This window comes from Schistocerca gregaria, chromosome 8 (genome assembly GCF_023897955.1).
Source record: "Schistocerca gregaria isolate iqSchGreg1 chromosome 8, iqSchGreg1.2, whole genome shotgun sequence".
NCBI classification, from domain to species: Eukaryota; Metazoa; Arthropoda; class Insecta; order Orthoptera; family Acrididae; genus Schistocerca; species Schistocerca gregaria.
The window spans coordinates 410,380,927-410,403,932 of record NC_064927.1 but is presented as its reverse complement, the minus strand read 5'-3'; the positions used below and the strand labels follow the sequence as shown (position 1 = coordinate 410,403,932).

The 23,006-nt window shown below is 38.0% G+C and overlaps 1 protein-coding gene across 1 annotated transcript in view; it reads right to left on the bottom strand.

The window, feature by feature from the left end:
• The window catches only part of LOC126284006 (citron rho-interacting kinase), a 200,319-nt gene that overhangs the window by 96,595 nt on the left and 80,718 nt on the right, over positions 1–23,006 (bottom strand). The window contains exons 16-21 of the mRNA XM_049982548.1: positions 21,447–21,686; positions 18,069–18,290; positions 16,125–16,234; positions 14,439–14,646; positions 12,253–12,461; positions 7,168–7,312 (exon numbers count right to left, since the gene is read on the bottom strand). Coding sequence (XP_049838505.1) covers positions 7,168–7,312; positions 12,253–12,461; positions 14,439–14,646; positions 16,125–16,234; positions 18,069–18,290; positions 21,447–21,686 — 1,134 coding nt within the window. The remainder of the gene's footprint in view (positions 1–7,167; positions 7,313–12,252; positions 12,462–14,438; positions 14,647–16,124; positions 16,235–18,068; positions 18,291–21,446; positions 21,687–23,006) is intronic.

Genomic DNA, 23,006 nt, shown 5'->3' with positions numbered 1-23,006 from the left:
AAAGATAAATTCGGAGTAGGAATTAAAATCCATGGAGAAGAAATGAACACTTTGAGGTTCGCTGATGACACTGTAATTCTGGAACGGAATGGACATGATATTAAATTCTCCTTACAAGACGAACATCAACAAAAGCAAAATGAGGATAATGGAATGTAGTCGAATTAAATCGGGTGATATTCAGGGAATTATATTAGGAAATGACACACTTAAAGTAGTAAAGGAGTTTTGCTATTTGGGGAGCAAAATAACTGATGATGGTCGAAGTAGAGAGGGTATAAAATGTAGACTGGAAATGGCAAGGAAAGCATTTCTGAAGAAGAGAAATTTGTTAACATCGAGTGTAGATTGAAGTGTCAGGAAGTCGTTTCTGGAAGTATTTGTATGGAGTGTAACCATGTATGGAAATGAAACATGGACGATAAATAGTTTGGACAAGAAGAGAATAGAAGCTTTTGAAATGTGGTGCTTCAGAAGAATGCTGAAGATTAGATGTGTAAATCACATAACTAATGAGGAGGTATTGATTAGAATTGGGGAGAAGAGGAGTTTGTGGCACAACTTGACACAAAGAAGGAACCGGTTGGTAGGACATGTTTTGAGGCATCAAGGGATCACAAATTTAGCATTGGAGGGCAGCGTGGAGGGTAAAACTCATAGTGGGAAACCAAGCGATGAATACTCTAAGCAGATTCAGTAGGATGTGGGCTGCAGTAGGTACTGGGAGATGATGAAACTTGCACAGGGTAGAGTAGCATGGAGAGCTGCATCAAACCAGTCTCAGGACTGAAGACAAGAACAAGAACAACAACAACAGCAGCAGCAGCAGCAGCAGCAGCAGGTTAGTGGAGTTAGAAGTTGAGTTACACAACTTCAAATAGGATCTAGTGGGATCAAATGAGGAGCAGTAGGGAAAAAAGGAAGAAAAACCCCAAGATTGAATGTAATTAAAATGTGTTCTATAAGAGACAGTCAAATGAAGACTGAGCAGCCACCTTAACGGGACCATGGAATTATTTCATTCAAAAGTAATCACCTCACATGTTAAAGACATTTATGCCACTGGGAGATGAGATGATCAATACAGAACTTTTAAGTGTTACAGGATTTAGGTTAGCGTCTTACTTTTGTAGAGCAACAAGGAGGAGTTGTCATAAATTTAAGAACATAGACACTCATGAATTTTGCCTATAACAGCATATGGAAGCATATGCAACAGAAGTAGAATTTCATAAAAAATCCTTCATAATATTAAGTGTATATCAAACATCTGCAGTAAAACTTTAAACTGTTCATAAACCACCTTGAAGCTGTACTGGCTCATTTAAGAACCTAAAACAAAGAAATAGTGGTTACTGGGGACTTCAGTGTAGATTTTCTTTTCCCAATAAGAACTTATGAGTTAGTAACACAATCATTCAACTTAAATCCCACTGTAAAGTTCCCAACTAAGGTAACCAATTGCTCACAAACAGCCATTGATAATATCTTTATAGAAAAGTCCAATGAACAAAATTATATTACAAAATGGCCTCTTAGATCATGACATGCAGTTCCTTCTGTTAAATGTAAATACTGAGCAGGATAAAAAATCTGAACTCAAAATGGCAATCAATAAGCCAAAAGTTCATTAATTTAGGACACTCCTCAGACATTCACTAGAACGATGTTCACAGTGCTCATGGCATGAATGAAAAATATAACTCTTTTCCTGGTAAAGAAAGTCCTTACCTTATTTGAACACTGTTTTACCCCAAAACTAACCAAGGTTAGAGCAAAGTCTACAAAGAAGCCAATGGATTACTCAAGGAATTGAGGTATTTTGTAAAACAAAAAGAAAACTGTATCTGTCAATCCAATACAGTTCTGATGTTGATGCTATAGCACATTACAAGAAATGCCGCCAAATATTAAAGACTGTAATACAGACATCAAAGCAAATATATTACAAGGAAAAGATAGTCATATCAGGCAGCAAAATAGAGACAATATGGGATATAGTGAAGGAGAAGACCAGTAGAACCAGACATGAAGAGGGGCAAATAGCATTAAGAGCAAATGAGACATTGGAGACAGATATGTATAGTGTTGCAGAACTTTTTAACAAACATTTTATAACTGTTACTGAAAAGATGGGGTTGTCAGGTTCTGTAGATGCTGCCATGGGATACCTCAGGCCAGACATTTCAAGTAACTTTCATTATACAAATGTGACCCTCACTACCCCAGCAGAAGTAATGTCCATCATAAAATCATAAACATCGAGTGAACATGATGAAATATCAACAAAATTAATTAAAGAATGTGATTCTGAGTTGTTTATCAGTGGAATATTTCCTGAATGGTTGAAATATGCTGAAGTTAAACTACTGTCAGTTTAAGAAGGGAGATAAAGAAAGTCAAGTTTCTGTATAATTTCACTTTTGACAGCACTCTCAAAAATTTTAAATAAAGGGACGTACAATTGGCTTTATAACCATCTTACCACAAATAAGATACTGCCAAAGTCGCAGTTCATATTTCTAAAGGGTTCTGATATCGAGAAGGCTATCTACACTTACAGTGAAAATGTATTTAATTAATTCGAAAAAAAAGAAGAAGAAGAAGAAGAAGAAGAAGAAGAAGAAAGCAAGCAACTGGTATATTTTGTGATATGTCAAAGGCATTTGACTGTGTAAATCACAATATTCTTTAATTAGAAAATTAGGATGTAATAGGAAATGCTGCAAACTGGTTTAAATCTTATATCTCTGGCAGGAAACAAAGGGTATTATTAGGAAAGGGACATGTATTAAGCTATCACGCATCATCCAACTGGGAACTAATTACATGTGGGGTCCCACAAGGTTCTATCATAGGACCCTTACTTTTTCTTGTGCATATGAATGATCTTTTGTCAGTAACATTACCAGATGCCAAGTTTGTTTTGTTTGCTAATGATACAAACATCGCAATAAATAGCAAATCAAGTGTAGTCTTAGGAAGATCGGCTAATAAAATATTTGTGGACATTAATCACTGGTTCCCAGCCAATTCTTTGTCACTAAACTTTGAAAAAAAGAAAAAGAAAAACAACACACTACATGCAGTTCAGAACTTGTAAGGGGGTTCCTATGAGTATTTACCTACCATATGACGACAAGCAGATAGAAGTAGTGGACAGACACAATATAACTGCTGAAGTGTCTAAACAAACCTCAACTTGCAATGCAAATTCTGTCAGATATAGGGGATATAAAAATGCGAAAGCTGGCATACTATGCTTACTTTCATTCCATGTCATCACATGGGATTGGTTTTTGGGGTAATTCATCAATCCAAGGTAAAGTTTTCCAGGCACAAAAACGTGCAATAAGAGTTATATGTGGTGTGAACTCAAGAACATCCTGCACAGGCCTGTTTGGGGAACTACGGATACTAACTACTGCTTCCCATTATATTTATTACTCAATGAAATTTCTCATTAAAAATGTATTACTTTTTCAAACCAACAGCTCAGTTCATGGAATCCATACTAGAAAGAAGAATAATCTTCACAAGGATTTAAAGTCACTTACTCTTGTACAAAAAGGTGTGCATTATTCAGGAACACACATTTTCAATAACTTGTCAGCAACTATAAAAAGCTTAACAACCAATAAAATTCAGTTTAAGAGAATCCTAAAGGATTTATTGGTGGCCAACTTCTATTCCACTGATTAATTTCTCAGTAGAACCAACTGATTGTGTATAACTTCTGCACCATTGCAGTGCAGTAATGTGTCAATTGTAAATAAGTATTGTAGTAGTACTATTATACATTTATTACCTTATAAATAAATAAAAACATTGTTTAATTTTAAATAAAAGCGCTCCTTCCACTTGGGACCTGTGCAAGGTACATTAGCTTATTTGTTTTAGTTGTAAATATTTGTCAATTATTATTTTTTTTCTGACATGTTCTACATCCTGGAGGACATTCTCACTAAGGATTAATTGAAATGAAAGTAAATCTAATCTAATCCTGTTTCACACAACATGGTCAGCTGCTGACTGATCCACAACTGCACCAACTCTTGCACTTCCTCGTTTGACTGAAACAGACAGCCTTGCAGGTCTTTTTTTTATATCGCCAAAGATGTGAAATCACACGATGAACCATCCAGGCTGTACAGTGGGTGTTGCAGTGCTTCTCAACCAAATCGTTGAAGTGTAGCCTTCGTCCAATTGGCAGTGTGGGGGTGGGCGCTATGAGGCAACAGGACAATTCTGCTGAACAGCATTCCTGGGAGTTTTTACTTTATAGCACATCACAGTTTCTGCAAAGTGTCTTCATCATGCTGCACACTGATTGTGGTTCCACACTTGAGCATAGGGCCCCTGGAGTCAAAGAGGGAACTCGTCATGACCTTACCAGAGCTTGTGTGAACAGCTTAGGATTTCTCTGGAGGGGGAGATGAGGGATGTTTGCACGGCTGGCTTTGCCGTTTGCCTTCAGGGTCGAAATGGTGCCACCATGTAAGGTCATGATGACCATCTCCCTGGACTACAGGGGCCCTCTGCTCACCGAGTTCCTGAGTGTCAAACCACAATAAATGCGCAAAGCTAAAAGGACACTTTGCAGTAACTGTGGCACACCATTTGATCATAACACAGCATTCGTCTATCATATGGAATCATCCTGTTGCACGATAATGTCCACCCGCACCCTGCCATCGGATGAAGGCTAGCCCAGATTATTCACCATTTGATTTTCCTATCTTTGGCAACCTGAAGAAAGATGTACGTAGACATCTGTTTGTCATCATTTGATGGTCACATTGCAGTGGGTGTTTGGTTCTCATTTGACTGCCCATCATTCTTCAGAGTAACAGATCAGTGAGGAAATTTAGAGGTAGGCTTCATATAAGCAAGAAAATTAGAAATAATGTTAAGTAATAGCAAGACTAGTTTCAAAAATAACAATAGATTTTCTGGGGAAATAGTACAGGTCTGTGTGTTAAAACACTTTCTGATCATGAGGAAGAACAGTTCGATAAAGAATTAAAGACGGTGGCAAATGGCAGCAATTCCCGGTATATGAAAAAATGGAACAAGAACTGAAGAATCATTTTTCAGTGGGAAACATTGGGTATGCTACTGGAAATGACAAGGCAGGTTATACGTCGTCAGAATTTGCTAAAGAAAACAGGTTTGCATTGAACACATTCTCCCAGAAGGAAACAGAATGGTAATTGACATGGCAAAGACCAAACAGAAGTACAAAAGTAATCTGGTGATTTGAAGAAACAGTAAAGATATTTTACAGCATGTGGAAGTCAAACTGCTTCAGAATCAGAGCAAACACACACAAAAAGCTAGAAAGAAAGGCTCATCATGTAGAAAGTCAGAAATCAAATAGTGGAAAGTCCAGGCTGGAATATCAACACCATGAGAAGGATAGATTGCTGCTCATTGTAAATATGACACAAATTGCAGACAGACACAACATATATACTGACACACATTTACCTATTGACCAAAGCCTTCTTCAGAAAAGAAGAGAAGAGAAACACACACACACACACACACACACACACACACACACACACACACACACACACACACACACACACACACACAACCACTCTTTTTTCATGAATACTTGAGCACTTATCATTCAACAAATGGACGACCACTCTTTCCAGCTGCTGCGTGTTTTGCATAAACAACTTTGTTAAAAAGTACAGTTTCGTCTATTTTGCTGGTACAGTAAAAGGAAAGCAAAAGTAAATAAAAATCTGCATGTAAAGCAAAATTGTCTCTGTGTGTCTTAACAGTTTTGGTAATGACAATGTTACAAGGACTGTCAATTCAAAAACAATTAATAAACCGAAGGCTGCCAATTGATCAATGGAGAGACGTATGATGAAACTGCCAGTAGTAATCAGGCTGGTGGGGAAAGACATAGTTATGGCTATAACAAAAACGTAATGGAAGTGGGCAGGACATGTTACCAGGTAAATGGATGGGAGATGGACTAGTGACATGCTCTGGGATAAGAAAATACCAATATTGCCACCTAATGGAAGGTGGGTGGGAGGCATTAGAAAATATGCAGTAGCCACATGGTTGCGTCTCAAAGAATGTAACAATGGACAGTAACCAGAGGAGGGCTTTTCAAACAGTGGATGAGAAATGGCTGCTGGTGCTGCTGCTGCTGCTGCTAATCATGACAAAACATATTTTCTCAAATATGGGAAGCGACATGTGAAATAATTTATCACAAAATGTCTTTGAGCATATAAAGGGTTTCCCCAAGTTACAACAGTATATTGTTGCTTACTGATTATTACACAACCCCAATACTATTGCACTTAGCCTCCTGTGGACGTTATTAGAAACGCGCAGTGAAGTTACAGTAAACAAGTCAGCAGCTAAGAAAAACACATTGCGTTGTGAATTATTTCAAGACAGTTGTGCATATACTATCAAATGGTTCAGTGCAACTTCATGAAATATGACAATAAAAACTCACAATAAGCTGACTTTAGTGCCTACAACCTTAAGTGAAATAATATTGTGGTCGACTAATATAAAAGTGGCAGAATAAGTTCAGGTGCTACTCACAGAGGACACAATAAAAACATTTCCAAATGGGAATCGTACATATTTTATAAAAAGTTATGATATTGGCACAAGCTTTTTAACACACAATGCACAAGCACTTTAAGGTATTGGAGGAATTATTTGTTTTTCAATGCAATGAGGCATTTTTTTAAGATCACTTCAAAGTCCTTTGGAAGATAAGTAAACCAACATTACATTTTTTTAATATTTCATAAAAATAAACAGAAAAGTTGCTAATTACACGGACCAATACGCATATACAAAACCGAATAATGCATGTAAAGTTTCAATGTGCAGAATTCAGTACTGGCCTATATTTTTAGAACAGCTATTTATTTGTGGGATGTTTGAAACTAAACATTAATAAGGGTGGCAACTGTACTATTTCCCCAACCTCTCTCTTCAATAGCTCTCAAATCCTTCCATAAAAAAAATCATCTCTTAATTTAGGAAGCTACAGTTATCTCAGTAGCAAATAAAATTACAAATACTAACCACACTGAAAACTAATGTCCATTGAATTACTAAAAATTCATCTACTGTGGACTTCAAAATTTTCAGACAGCGTAATAACCGTACCTTCTTTTTCTTGGAATATTTTTCTAAGTTTGTTTGCAAGTGTAGAATTAGCTTCTCTTGTTGACGTATCTTTGACTCTGCTTTCAGCTCCTCATACTTGTACGCCACCTGCGTTTCTTCTAATTTAGCGTGCAGTTCAGCGATCCTGTAATCCCAAAGGAAGACGAAGTTTGCACAAAAATAAACAGAAACAAAAATATCCTACACAGTCATGACAATATATTTACCAGTGTTGGAAGAAAGCTCACACACACACACACACACACACACACACACACACAGGCTGTCTGTTGTAAAATATTACTTTTGTATTATGATAAGCCAAGCATATACTTGCTCTATCTTTGTAAACTGCATGTGAAACTAGACTGTAATGCTAAATTTGGACAATCATTCAAGATGTAACAAGGTGAACAACTGTCAACAACAGCCAAGATGGAAAGATTCAAAATACCTTTAAGTAATGTAATGCTACTAAATTGTCTTTTTTTTGCTTAAGGTTTACATTTATCCATTGCAACAATTTCCACGTTTCCTGCAGATGCTGATTACTACTATGGCATGTAGCAGTTACATTTCAGTTCCTCTTGCAAAGGGAATCCTGCAAACACACTTGGAATGAGATTGTGGGTAAAAGAACTGAACAGCCAAAAGTTGCGGAGGGAAGAGAACTAATTAAAAATGCACCTAAATTATTAATAGTTATAAAGGAAAGTGGCTTCAGTACAGTACAGTACAGCCAATTACAGCACGGGAATCAAGACATGAAAAGGTACAAGAGAAACAGTCAGTGAAGTAGTTTGGGTAGCAGACGGAATCAAAGGAACAATTTTTCGTAGCAAACATATGAACTCAATGGAGTCAAATTAAATACCAATCGTGGCTTGCATTAAAGACTGTGTGTCGAACTAGTAAAACTAGTTATCTCTGTAAACTGTCATAGAATGGTAGCACTATGTGGGTCTACTTCCATTTCATGTCTACATCATTCTGGGTAAATACTCTAAAATGGGTACATAAGATGAAACTGGAATGAAATTTTTTCACTCTGAAGCAGTGTGCGCACTGATATGAAACTTCCTAGGCTGTGGCTTCAAGGAGTGCTAGTTCTGCAAGGTATGCAGGAGAACTTATGCGAAGTTTGGAAGGTAGGAGACGAGGTACTGGTGGAATTAAAGCTGTGAGGACAGGGCGTGAATCATGCTTGGGTAGCACAGTAGGTAGATCACTTACCTGCGAAAGGCAAAGGTCCCGAGTACGAGTCTCGGCCTGACACACAGTTTTAATGTGCCAGGAAGTTTCATAAGCTGAAACTAGTTGCACAACAGAGGCGGTTTTAATACAGTAAATGTTACAGCCTAAGTTGACAAATGTAAATATTCAACAAATGGATGAGGTGTCCACTATAAAAAAAGAAATTTCTGGGAAGTATAATTGGAGTGTTGTGGTTAGATACATGAAACAAAAGAGTGAGAGACCTACCAGAAGAATAAACCTTTAAAAAGTAAACTAGAAACATCAAGGATGGAGCAGTGTGGGGACACAAGAAGAAAGGAAGGGGTGATGATAGCAAATCAGGTTGCAAGGGAAGAGCGACAAGAAACCCCCTGGACAGATGACCAAAGGAATGTAAGAAAAATGGAGAGGAAATGGAATAGGGAAATAATTGGCATCATAGCGAAGAGGATTTTATTTCCAGCAGACACAGCCCATGGGTTTCAAATTGTTCAAGGCAATATTTTCATTTTATCGTTATTTTCTTCTAACCACATTTCTTAATCATTTTGATTAATTCAGCTTATTCTGTCATGTCTGTATTAATGTTTTGTAAAAATTCTCACTTTCTCTTTAATATTAGCCTGGTTCCATTTGATATTTTCTTTTAATCTGCTCTTTTTGTGGCCCCAATGTACTTTGTGTTTACTTTTGTTGAGTACATACCCCTTTTGTATGTGTCCTTTATAATTTTGATTTTATAAAATTCTGGACTCTTCACTTAATTTAATGTGGAATACCTTCATATTCTTAAATCAGGTGCCATAAACTACAGTTCAGATTTTCTGTCGGTATCTACTTTTACTCAGTATTTTAACATTTACAGTTACCTGCCCTCAAAGTCCTTCACGATTGTCACAGGCCACACAGTTTCTTTATTGTTACTTAAAACTTAGGGGGTTATACTTTTTGTTCCATATGGTCTTACTTAAGTATACTTCCTTGCTTTCTTCTGGAAGAAAGAGTTGAGAACAAATATATTCTACTTGGTAAATTCTACTAATGTATGACGACTCCTGCCATGACTGGTACCATATAAGTTTCTCACTGAAAAATTGTTCTTTTTATATAGCAGAGATGCTGAGTCGCAGATACGCACAACAAAAAGACTGTCACAAATAAATAAAGTTTGGCGCGCGCACACACACACACACACACACACACACACACACACACACACACACACACACACACACACACACAGTCTCCATTGATTGCTATTCCGATTTTAATTTAATTTAGTCTCCACTATTTCATTCTCAACAACTGACCATACCACTGCAGTCTGTGCTTTCCTACATCATTAATAGGCATTTTGATGCCAGCTTCAGTCCTATTCATTTAATTTTCTTTATTTCTCATCTTACTCCTTTGACTTTTAGTTCTGAAAAAGACTCATTTATGTAGTTTCTTTCATCTTTACCTAAGAGGGTGTAGATTAGATTAGATTAGATTAATACTTGTTCCATAGATCATGAATACGACACTTCGTAATGATGTGGAACGTGTCAGGTTAATAAAAGATGTCTGTACAAGAAATTACATTACACAAAATATTGCATGACACTAATGATTAAGTTTTTTTTTTTTTTTTTTTTTTTTTTTTTTTTTTTTTTTTTTATATCTAAAAATTCAGCCAATGAGTAGAAGGAGTTGTCATCTAGAAATTCTTTTAATTTATTTTTAAATGTTAGTTGGCTATCTGTCAGGCTTTTGATGCTGTTTGGTAGGTGCCCAAAGACTTTTGTGGCAGCATAATTTACCCCTTTCTGTGCCAAAGTCAGATTTAACCCTGCATAGTGAAGATCATCCTTTCTCCTGGTGTTATAGGTATGCACACTGCTATTACTTTTGAATTGGGTTGGATTATTATCAACAAATTTCATAAGGGAATATATATACTGTGAGGTTACTGTGAGGATCCCTAGATCCTTAAATAGATGTCTGCAGGATGACCGTGGGTGGGCTCCAGCAATTATTCTGATTACACGTTTTTGTGCAATGAATACTTTTCTACTCAACGATGAATTACCCCAGAATATGATGCCATACGAAAGCAGTGAATGAAAGTAGGCATAGTAAGCTAATTTACTGAGATTCTTATCACCAAAATTTGCAATAACCCTAATAGCATACGTAGCTGAACTCAGACGTTTCAGCAGACCATCAATGTGTTGCTTCCAGTTTAACCTCTCATCAATGGACACACCTAAAAATTTTGAAAATTCTACCTTAGCTACAGACTTCTGTTCAAATTCTATATTTATTACTGGAGTTTTGCCATTTACTGTACGGAACTGTATATACTGTGTTTTATCAAAATTTAAAGAGAGTCCGTTTGCTGAGAACCACTTAATAATTTTGTGAAAAACATCATTTACAATTACATCACTTAGTTCTTGGTTTTTGGATGTTATTACTATACTTGTATCATCAGCAAAAAGAACTAACTTTGCATCTTCATCAATGTGGAATGGTAAGTCATTAATGTATATCAAGAACAGTAAAGGACCTAAGACCGAACCCTGTGGGACCCCGTGCTTGATAGCACCCCAGTTTGAGGAATCAGCTGTTTTAACATTACACGAACCACTTATTTCAACTTTCTGCATTCTTCCAGTTAAGTATGAATTAAACCATTTGTGCACTGCCCCACTCAAACCATAATGATTTAGCTTATCTAAAAGAATTCCATGATTTACAGGACCCCAGTCAGAACTTGTGTAAACTAAATATGGAGCATGGTTAATTTAACTTTGTTATCCCACAGCAGCTTTCTGACTTGGTTGTAGAAATGTTAGGCATTTTGTGCCCTGTCAAGTATGTTTTGTTCTGCTGCATTGTTCAGTTTTTTATGCAAAAGTAGCTTCATTCATCATCCTCTATATATGTTCCCTCATGAACAACTATCACAAAAAGTGTGACCATCCCGAATCTGTGATTTAAATCCTTTGAAAGTCTGTATGTTGCTAACTAGCCACGCATTCTAGTGCTAAGCCTACAGCTTAAATGAGTGATTTTTTAAATATTTTTGTGGGACTGGCTCAATTACTGCATAATAGAATTTGGGTATCCATGTGCCAGTCGACATTACTCTGAACAGTTGGGTGTTACTGTTGAGCTTACCTGTATAATTAATGCAGGATGGCCATTACAACAAGAACTGCAGCTCATATCTGAGAAGAAAAAATAGCTAGGTGACAAGAGTGTCTGACCATTACTTGTCTTTGGCAGAAAATGTTCATCTTACTATTGATGAAAACATTTAGCAGTAGATGAAAACAATACCTAACTCTCAGAGTTTTTAGTTCCTTCCTCAGTGAGGAAAGTGGAATCGGTTGGGGAAGGTTCAAAAGGAAGGCCACGTCACTTTGATATGTAGCATCACTTGTGAGGACAATGAAAGACCAATGTCGTCCACTTTAATGGTTGTCTCCTCTCACCTTAAAACTAGGGCATACCTCTCATCCTGGTATCCGAGTAACATGTAATGGTTATGTCACTTGCTTTAAGTAGTCTAGGAAAATTAAAGGAAATTTTTAATTTGAATAGATAGTCTAGGTTTCATACTTTGTTAGTGATGATTAATTGCACTTTTATTTTTGTCACTGCGTTGGACATAAAACTTTTGATGCAATGAGTGGGCACGAAGAAAATACGCAACTACACTGACTAAGAATTCCTGACAGCTTTGGAACAACAGACAAGGAGCAACTGAGTTTGGGAGAACTCCTCAAAGAAGATATTGACTACCAAATAAGCCATGTAAGAAGAGGTTGTACTCAAATTAAAACTGAAGTCTGAGCTCACCTAGTTTCAGCACACTGGACAGCAATAGCAGCATTTTCAAGTTGTTTGTTTAGTTCACAACCGGACTCTCGCATACCATGTATTTGTGTAAGTCTCTGACTTATCTCTTCTTTCAGCATGCAGTTTTCTTCTTGCAGACCTTTAACTTGCCTCTGTAATGTTTTTATAGCTGCTTCGGCCTCATGGTTATTCTCCTGAAGATCTGTTACCTTTGAAAATACAGAATGATTTATCCACCATTTATTACGTAGATCTGTAAGAAATTCTAGGAATGAGTAGAAGCAACACTTACTATTAACAAACTACATATCAAATTAAGATAATGTGACTTACCAAACGAAAGTGCTGGCAGGTTGATAGACACACAAACGTTTGCTTGTTTGTGTGTGTGTGTGTGTGTGTGTGTGTGTGTGTGTGTGTGTGTGTGTGTGTGTGTGTGTGTGTGTGTGTGTGTGTGTGTGTGTGCGCGCGCGCGAGTGTATACCTGTCCTTTTTCCCCCCTCAGGTAAGTCTTTCCGCTCCCGGGATTGGAATGACTCCTTACCCTCTCCCTTAAAACCCACATCCTTTCGTCTTTTCCTCTCCTTCCCTCTTTCCTGATGAAGCAACCGTTGGTTGCGAAAGCTTGAATTTTGTGTGTATGTTTGTGTTTGTGTGTGTATCAACCTCCCAGCGCTTTCGTTTGGTAAGTCACATCATCTTTGTTTTTATGACTTACCAAGCGGGAAAGCGCCGGTAGATAGGCACAATGAATAAAACACACAAACACACATACAGAATTTCGAGCTTTCGCAACCGGCGGCTGCTTTGTCAGGAAAGAGTGAAGGAAATGGAAAGATGAAAGGATGTGGGTTTTAAGGGAGAGGGTAAGGAGTCATTCCAATCCCGGGAGCGGAAAGACTTACCTTAGGGGGGAAAAAGTGGAAGTTTCTTTCTATTTTATTTACATCTTTGTTTTTAGATATATTTTTCCCACATGGAATGTTTTCCTCTATTATATTCATATATCTGAAATTAAGATGACAATGTTGTGGTCTTCAGTCTGAATTCATGCATCTTTACACTCAAAGTCCATCCTGTGCAAGCCTTTTGAACTCTGTAGAAATATTGCAATCTACATCCATTGGAAACTGTCTACTGTGTTCAAATGTTTGTCTCCCTCCAGAATTTTTACCTCTCACACTTTTCTCCAGTTCCAAATAAATTGTTCTTTGATGGCTCACAGTGGGTCCTTTCAACCTATACCTTCTTTCAATCAAGTCATGAAAAATCTTTTTGTCCCCATATTGTGAAGTATCTCTTTATTAGTTATGCGATCTTTAAACCTATCAATAAAAATATTCAGTAAACCCACATTTTGTATGCCTGTGCCGTTCGAAGTTCACATCTCAAAGTGAACATCTGTGTACTAGTGCAAAGGTGTTCAAGAAGCTTCCCCCTAACAGGTCAATAAGCCTACACCCAACAAACCAAGAAATTGAGAATCCACATGGGTTCAGAATAAAACTGTAAACATAGCTTATCAAACACTCAGTAATCTGATTATTATGATTCACACATTACACTTATGTTCTGCTGAGAAGCAGCTATGTTTATTATCAACAGACTTTCAGTATTGTGTCGTACAGATAAGTACTGTTCTACAATGTCCCCTTAAAAAGTCAAAAATACTTCATTTTATCATTTAGTTCAAGTACCCTTTGACCCATTCTGTGATCTCCATGATTGGGTCCACAGAAAGAACAAAAATCCTTTCAAATAAATTACAAAATCATCAAAGTGCACAGAAGTTTGTTTTTATTCAAATGGCAACCAGTTTAGGACTTAAGTCCATTATCAAACCATCCACGTAAGGCCTCCCATACCACCATAATGTGTTATGGTGCAGACAAAACTGGACTGTTCTATGCAAATAGTAACTGGCAGTTACCCATTCAAACAAGCAATGTGGCCAGCGTACACATGTTATGGTGTTATGGTAGGACTTATGTGGATGGATTGATAATGGACTTAAGTCCTAAACTAGTCACCTTTTAAATAAAAATTAACTTCTGTTGAATTATGTTTTGTAATTTTGTTGAATCATAGTAAGTTGCTGCCTACAGTCATCCAGCATGCTAGAAGTGAGTAAAAGAAACACATGTTGGATGACTTCCTTTATAGCTAAAAACTTTGTACATAAATACCTGCTGAGAGAGATCGTTTGTCACATTCTTATACTTTGACAGCTGGCTTTCTAGGCTGTCAATTTTTTCCTTATGGTCCTCAAGTTCAGCTTCAACAACATCCACTCTCTTTTCAGCCTTTATGCGCAAAGATTTCTCCTCATTTATGCTGACACGTGCTGTCTTTATCTCTGCTTGGTACTTGTCCAAATTCTTTTCTAGTTCTGCCCTGCCAAGCAATCAATAATATTGTAGGTAGATGCAACACAGCACAATTTTAAACTTGTGTATAGGAACAGTAAAATTTCACATTTGCAGTACCATGGAAAAAAAAAAAAGCTAAATCAGTGGTTTTCATATGAAACTGACTGTTTTTATGAAAAAATTATTGTAAACATAAGGGGAGCAGTTTACTAATACTGGTAACTGGCAGTTACTGAACGTTGGAATTGGATTTTCACTTTTTTCTCAAGACTGAGGTTCACTTACAGTCTTAAATTGCAGCTCACTTCCCAATGTAGAGATGCAATACTGAACAAAAATACCCCACTTTCAACCAATTATGTTGTGGTAAGAGGCGCCAATGTCACAATTTGTGATACTTTTGCACAACAAATGTTTTTGAGAGATCTAATGTGGTGCATCAGTTAATCTTAATATTTTCATAGTAACCGAGTATGAACATTAAACCATGGAATACGCAATTTTAGCTTTGCAAAAAATGTGAATTAACAAGGCATTTGTTTCTAACAGTAAACCACAGTGCAAGATATGTGGCATCACATATGATAGACATAAGAATTTAAATCGAGTTGCACAAATAGTATGCTTTCTTATAGAGTCACATATGTTGGTGTCACTTGCAACCAAATAATCTGGATCTCAGGCTACAAAACAGATAAGATTGTCACAACAAGCTTCACATACAAAACAGGAAAAACAGTACCGCATAAATATTGAAATAAACATTCTGTGTCCTGTTTTGCTGCTAGAAATATGTTTGTGTAATATTGTGTGTTCTGCAATTCGCTGAGAGAAGCAAAAAAAAGCAGGTGCTGTGCTGATCTGTGTGTTTGTAAAACTCAAGTGACTTATTTGGTGGTTTTCAAGTTTGAACTTGCTTGCTACCACAAAATACAGTTTAACTGATGCAACACATTAACCTACATTATTAAACCCTCATCAAATTTACGATTGCAGATGACACCAATTCGCTATTCCCACAAATTTGGTATTGTCAGTGTAGGGTGTAAAAACAGGACATTTTGTACTTTGTTTGTGATATACCACTGGACATCCTACACTTTTAATTAACTAACAAAAATTATGACTTTTTTTTTGAATAAAATATGGAGCTGTAAAATATATGTTGGTTAATTTTTTTCTTTAATTGGTTAGATTTAATTGGTTTAAAATAAACATTTATTTTTTAACAATGTAAATAAAAGTTATTGCTGAGGACAGTAAATGTAATGTAACTGATAGACATATTTTCATTTTAATCTGAAGACCATAAATAAATAAGGCAACAATAAAGAATACTAACAATACAAAACAAAGTCATCCAAAATTAATAACAATACTGGCAAAGAATAAACCAAAAATTGGCAAAAACACAGAAATTCAGCATAAAATAAAACTGTGTTTTCCTGTCCCTATTTACACTATGTTAACATCTGGCATGCTACAAATATCAGAGGTACTTACTTTCTTGCTTTCAAAGTATTTAGTTCTGATTCTTGTGATTTTATAATTGCAGTAAATTCTTCTAACTGGGCATCTAAAACTTCACATAAGCCCTTTATGTTGTTGTAATTCTGCAAATATTGAGGAAAAACATGAGAAAAGATGGCAACACTTTGTTATTGTTTGCAGTAAGGCATGTATATTTCTGAAAATACCATATGGAATATTCTAAAGTCCTACAAACACACGAGAGAGAGAGAGAGAGAGAGAGAGAGAGAGAGAGAGAGAGAGAGAGAGAGAGAGAGAGAGAGCACCTCTCCTTGGACATTAGCACTGTCTGGGCATATTTTTCACAGAATATGCACGAATCCATATTCTGTCCAAGTAAACCACTGGCTACTTTAATTTTATGCCTCAACTTTTCTACAAATCTAATGTCTGCGTTTCCCCCTCAAAATTATGTCATCTCATTTATATACACTAATTCACCTACACCGGTAAATTTTAGAAACAAATTTAATAGCCTGATGTAGTGATACGCACAATTCCAAGGGCGTGATGAGAAGAAATAGTATAAATGTAATTGTCAGACATTACTGTCCAATCTATTTTTAAGTGCATGTGAAGCAACATATTTGGGAACAATACGACTGGTTGGTTTGTGGGATTACAGGGACCAGACTGCTACAGTCATCGGTCCCGGAACAATATGGTTATTTATCATGGGACGGGAGCTACGGCCATCTACAATGGCGTTTCAGGAAAAGCAGTCATACTGTAACCTAATCATAGATAATATTTTTTAGCACATGAATGATTATACAGAAGGACTGAAACATGCAGGAGTGTGTTAAATATAGTGTATGTTGGTCAACATTATTGTGTTATTCAAGATACAGTCTAAAGACTGGAGATGTAGTTCAAATGTTCATGATGAGAAGCAGCTGACCAGACTGTAAATGGTCAAACGCAAAAGAAAATACATGATTACATACTCACATAATCAAGTCACACTGCGCAGAATAATTCTCCTCACAAGAGAACATAGCTGCTCAGGGATGAGGACTGAATGGACAGAATGGTGAAGTAGCTTAAAGGTTGCATCTGTCTTGCGTTTGAAGCTAGTCATATGATAATTTTGTTTTTTGTGTCTTGCATATGACCAAGAAAAAGTGAGAAGATTGCGGAACTTAAGTTATATGCTGATTGATGGCTGCAAAATTAACATATGACAAACCAATATTGGAGAATGTTAATGATAAATTTCTCATTAAAGTTATTGAAAAATAAATGTGAGTTTGTCAGTGTTCCTTCATGTAATTTTCAGGGTGCAAGAACAACTATGTTGCCCAGGTTCCTATGATGACTATCACTCATAATTATAATCTGTACTGTAGAAAATAACTTCCCTTGTGTTGTTAATAATCTCTCAGAAATTGCTGCCTAATAGCACATTAATACATATTGTGATTGGGTTATTTAATATCAGCACTTTGTTGCTTTTTCTTTGGACTAAGTACTTCATTTCTACTTGTCTTAGCATCATCTCCTTCCTGCCATAACTTACACTTTTTCAGCTTTAATGTTTTACTCGCACATTCAGTCACCTTATCCAACTTCAGCTTCACTGCTTTCTTGTTCCTAAGCCAAAACGCATAGTTTTGTTTCACAGCAAGGTACTACTTTCAGTGGAGAATAGCTGAACTTAGTCCCACAACCATGTCAATTCCCCTCGCTGTCAGGCCAACAGTTCAGTTTGCCGAATAATACTTCCTCTTGCCAACAGATGGGCAAAGCTTCAGAAAATGAAATTCCTAGTATAGTACACACACACACACACACACACACACACACACACACACACACACAAACACACACACACACACACACAAACACGTTCTGAACACATCTCTTTTGAAGAAAATGTAATAAACTAAATGAGTACCAAAATGGAAAACGACTTACCTGCTCTGCAGTTTCTGCTCTCCTGGTTGCCTCCTTCAGCTCATTCAGTCTGGTTGCACTTTTGTCATTCAGACACGACAAATCGGTCTGGTGTCTTCGTACAGTTTGTTGCAACTCTTGAATCTGCTGTTTCAAATTGCTTTCTCTGTTTAATGCAATCTCTGCAGCCGATTTCAATGATTTATTTTGTTCTTCCAGCTCTTTAATCCTCATTTTGTTCAGCTACACGAAGTTAAACATAACAAGAAATAGTGAATTACACTCATTTTCACAGTAGAGTAAACCATATTACATTTGAAACACCCTAATAGAACAATGTGATTGGACATATAAAAAAATCTGCTCACAGAGCAGTGGAGAAAGAGAGGGGGGCCAGAGGAAGAGGAGGGGGGCCGGAGGAAGAGGAGGGGGGCCGGAGGAAGAGGAGGGGGGCCGGAGGAAGAGGAGGGGGGCCGGAGGAAGAGGAGGGGGGCCGGAGGAAGAGGAGGGGGGCCGGAGGAAGAGGAGGGGGGCCGGAGGAAGAGGAGGGGGGCCGGAGGAAGAGGAGGGGGGCCGGAGGAAGAGGAGGGGGGCCGGAGGAAGAGGAGGGGGGCCGGAGGAAGAGGAGGGGGGCCGGAGGAAGAGAGACTGAAGTGTCTAGAACCGCTCAGCCACAGCAGCTGGCTTAAATGTGGAAGGCAGGGTAGTATCCAAGACAGAGGTTACTGTTAAAACATGGTGCAAAAGTTAATAAAGAGTGAAAAAGCTACATGGATTGTATGTAACAGGGGTGGGAGGGGGAAGGCAGAAAGTCGACACATAGGAAGAATGAAGGCGTTGAAAACTAAAATCGAGTGAAGAAAAAGGAGTATTTATTGTGAAGAAATGCTGAGACTGAAGAAATTAACATAAATTAAGGCCAGGTCCATTGTGAGGACCAAGGACATATTGTAGCACCAGTTCCCACTTGCGGAGTTCTGAAAAACTGGTGTCAGGAGGAAGAATCCAGATGGTGCATGTGGTGAACCAGGCACCGAAGTCATGCGGTCATGTAAGAGGCCGAACATGTTTCCATAGCAGCTGGTATATGACATGTCACTTCACAGGTGGCTCTCCCATTGATAGTATATGTTTTGGTAGTTACAGGGCTGGTATAGGTGGTGGTAGGAGGGTGCATAGGGCAAGTATTGCAGCAGGGATGATCACAGGGGTAGGAGCCATAGGGCAGGGAGATAGGTGCAGAAGGAGTATAGAGTCTGACAAAGATATTGCAGAGTTTGGGAGGGTGACGAAAGCTATTCTAGATGTGCTGGGCAAAATCTCTGACGATATGGATCTCATTTCAGGGCATGATTTTAATAAGTCATGGCCTTGTCTAAGTAGCTGATTATACACTACCATCTGTGGAAATTGCAACACCAAGGAGGGGACACACATAATCTAATTTATGTAATACCACAGGTTAGATACATGACAAGTAACAAATGATTACCTTTCCAAACTGTACATGCCTTTGAGCCCAACTGTTCAGTACGTCGTGTGGCCACCATGCGCTGCAATTCGAGCTGCTATATGCCATGGCATTGAATCAATAACGTTCTGAATACATTCCTGAGGGATTTACCTGCACACAGTTTGTATCCGAGCCCACAAATCCGTGACTCCAGTTACTGGAGGATCGGTTGTTGTAACCAATGACACCTCAAGCCATCACATCAGGTGTTTGTATGCCATGCCACTCTACAATGCAGGCCTCCAGTTTCCGCTCACCATGTTACCGCCAGACACATATGCAGCCATCACTGTACGGCACGCTGAAATGGTACTCATCCAAGAAGATTACATGTTTCCACTCAGCACCTCAGTGACGGTGTTCACGTGCTCATTGCAGTTGGAGGAGCTTGTGGCTTCTGGACAATGGGTGCCGACATAATGGCATGCATGCATCCAGTCCAACCTTCACCAGACAGCGATGAACCATCGCCACCAATGCAGACAAGTTCACACCTGTTGCAGTGCTCCAGCAACGAGCCAACACTGTGGATGACACTGTACGATCTGTAATGGCCATGCGGACAAGATGATGGTAATCCCGTGCTGTCGTTGTGTTCCGTGATTAAGTTCCTGCTCATTGCTCTACCCACTGCTTCCACACACGCATCACTGTCATAGCAGCAACCCCTGTGTGAGCCGAAATGTCACAATACGGCAACCAAGTTTCCCAGCGACCAATCGTTCTGCCCTGTTTGAACCCATTCGCATTCCGATTTGACTCCCTTTGATGTCGATGAGGCATACTGGCACCCACTGTAATGTTTTCACCTTGTGTGCCAGCTCTGCACCGACTACACTAGGCACAACACCAACCCTAACAGACAAACACGAGAGGGCTCTGCTTGGCCTACATGTACTCCGTCTCGGTGCAAAATGTACCACGTATTGCTTGCACAGACATTGCCACTTCCACCAAGTGCGGCGCTATTTGGGTAATACCCTCTCAGTGTTGCACTCTTCACAAATAGCAGTGTATTAGCCTGGTCTTGAAGGTATCAGAAACAGGTGGTGTGGTGTGCTCTGAAGTTGTTTTTTGGAGGGATCAACAGTACCAGAACTGGGCACGATGACCTGGGAAATCTTGCTTTTGAAGTAGACTGGTGGGGTAATTATGTCCAATGAAGGCTGAGATGAGATGGTGGTGTATTGCTGTATAGAGACTGCATCTGAACAAATACCTATGTTTTGAATGCCAAGGCTGTATGGGAGGAACGTTTGACATAGAAAGGGTGCAAGTGCCAAATTGTAAGTTCTGCTGTTTGTTAGTAGTTATTTTGCTGGCAATTGATGAGTGGCTTTTTTATCTATACAACTACATTACATTGCCAAAAATTTATTATTTTTGTTCTAATAAACTTAAGAAGTTCAAGAAATGTCATTATGAGAGAGTGACATATAAAGAATAAGAAAAATCCTGCAAACTGCGCACAGTGAACATATATTGTACAAGGAAGTGACATTTCTTGTAGCTGTGAATCATTACAAACCTAACAATGTGAGATCATTTATAAAATTTATTAAATTATTTACAGTAGCACTCAGTGCATTAAATATAACAACAGTGACTTGACTGAATGTCATCACAATTGATTAGTCCTCTCAAGAGTTAAAGAAACTGATTGATAAAGGAAGCATTGAGATGACAACATTGTCTCAAGAGGTGAGACAGTGACATGAAATACTGCCATGTTTCTGTAAAACTACATTATGATAACCTACTGATTACCTGACAACTCAACAAATAATTATTAGCATATGGTGATTGTGTAACCTTTTTTGGCTCCCATTTCATTATTCCTGAACAAGCAATGGCAAGACAACTTTCTTAACAAGTACATCACTCACGGTGGCAGATTCCTTCGCGCTGACCAGTTCCTTCTGAGATGCAAGTAAATCCGCACGCACTGTGTCTGCAGCCTGCTGAGCTGACAGGAGCAGAGCAGCTTGAGCCTTCCCTTCTTCTTGCAACCTCTGTTCGAGGCGCTTCTTTTCTTCCTGTAGTGCCTTTGCATTATCTTCTGCAGTTTTGGCTTCTCTCTGTGCGATGCGCAGGTCTATCTTGGCATTTGACAGCTGCTTCTCTACCTGTAAGCATAATGTACTAGACTATTTTAACTCTTTGTGTGAAACAAAATCAATAAAATTTAAGACAGTTTTTGTTGCTGTGAATGATACCCATGAATTCTTGCTGCAAGAAACAGAGTTTAAGCAGCAGACTATTAGTATTCATACCAATCTGAGGAAGGCAATAAGCTCACAGTAACATTGCCACAATGTGTGTTGGATGTTGTTTTGTGCAGCTTTCATCATTGTGTGTCATTAGTGCAATGTCTTCAAGACATTGCACTAAACACACATTACAAAAACCTCATTATATCAAAATCTATAATACAATTTCTTCAGAAGCACTCACTGATCTTCAACATCTATAAATATAGGTGAACAGGAGATGAGATGAAGAATAAAAGAACTAAACAATTAACCTCAGCTTTGTTCATTCTGACCTAGTGAGTGACAGAAATTATCAAATTCTCACTATAAGGTAGACCTCTTGTTTCATGGAGAGGGTGAGTTTCAAGAGCAACCAAGGTATTAAACCCCGTGTAGTGGTTATAATGATAAATTTACATAAATTTAGGGCAGTGACAGCCTCTTGTCTTGTGTACAATTCACAAACACATATTACAAGTAACAATTTACTGTTTTACGCTGTGGGGTAACTCACCACACTGATGGCTCATAATACACAAATGTTAATTATTTTAGACATACATCACATAATTTATGCATATTAATGTGAAATTCTATCAACAAAGGTCACAGCATGTATTAAGGTAATTGTACACTGCCACAGCTACTTCATATAATAATTTGCAAAATTAAACCCAATAATTTTGCAAGCAATTTAAATGCATGTATGTCTGCACACTTACTTATCATAGGGCATTTGACTACTTGCTACAATATATTGGGTTAACACTTGCAAAACATCGCCACTTTAAGCATCAGTTCATTCGCACATTGAAATGTAGCACTGTGGAATAACTACTTCCTCCAGTATCAATGCCTCCTTGAACATACCAAATAAATGAAAATCTAGTTCAGAAAAGGGTCACCTTCCCTTTTGTAGAGTTATTTCAAGCCTGTACACGTTCTGTCTTGTTTTACTTGAATTGTTATGTTAACTCCTTCAGGACCCAACCTGCACTTGTTTTGCTGTACTTGAGCTTGTCGCTGGTATTATGAACTGTGCCAACACTTACTGCAGTTATTTTAGCCTTATGCTCTACTGTAATACATTGGTCTTCACAAATAATGTTTTCAAGGAATAGTTTAAAATCTCATGCTACCATGTGCTCTAATGAGTTTAATTGTTTAATGCACAGGAGTACGTAGACACAGTGT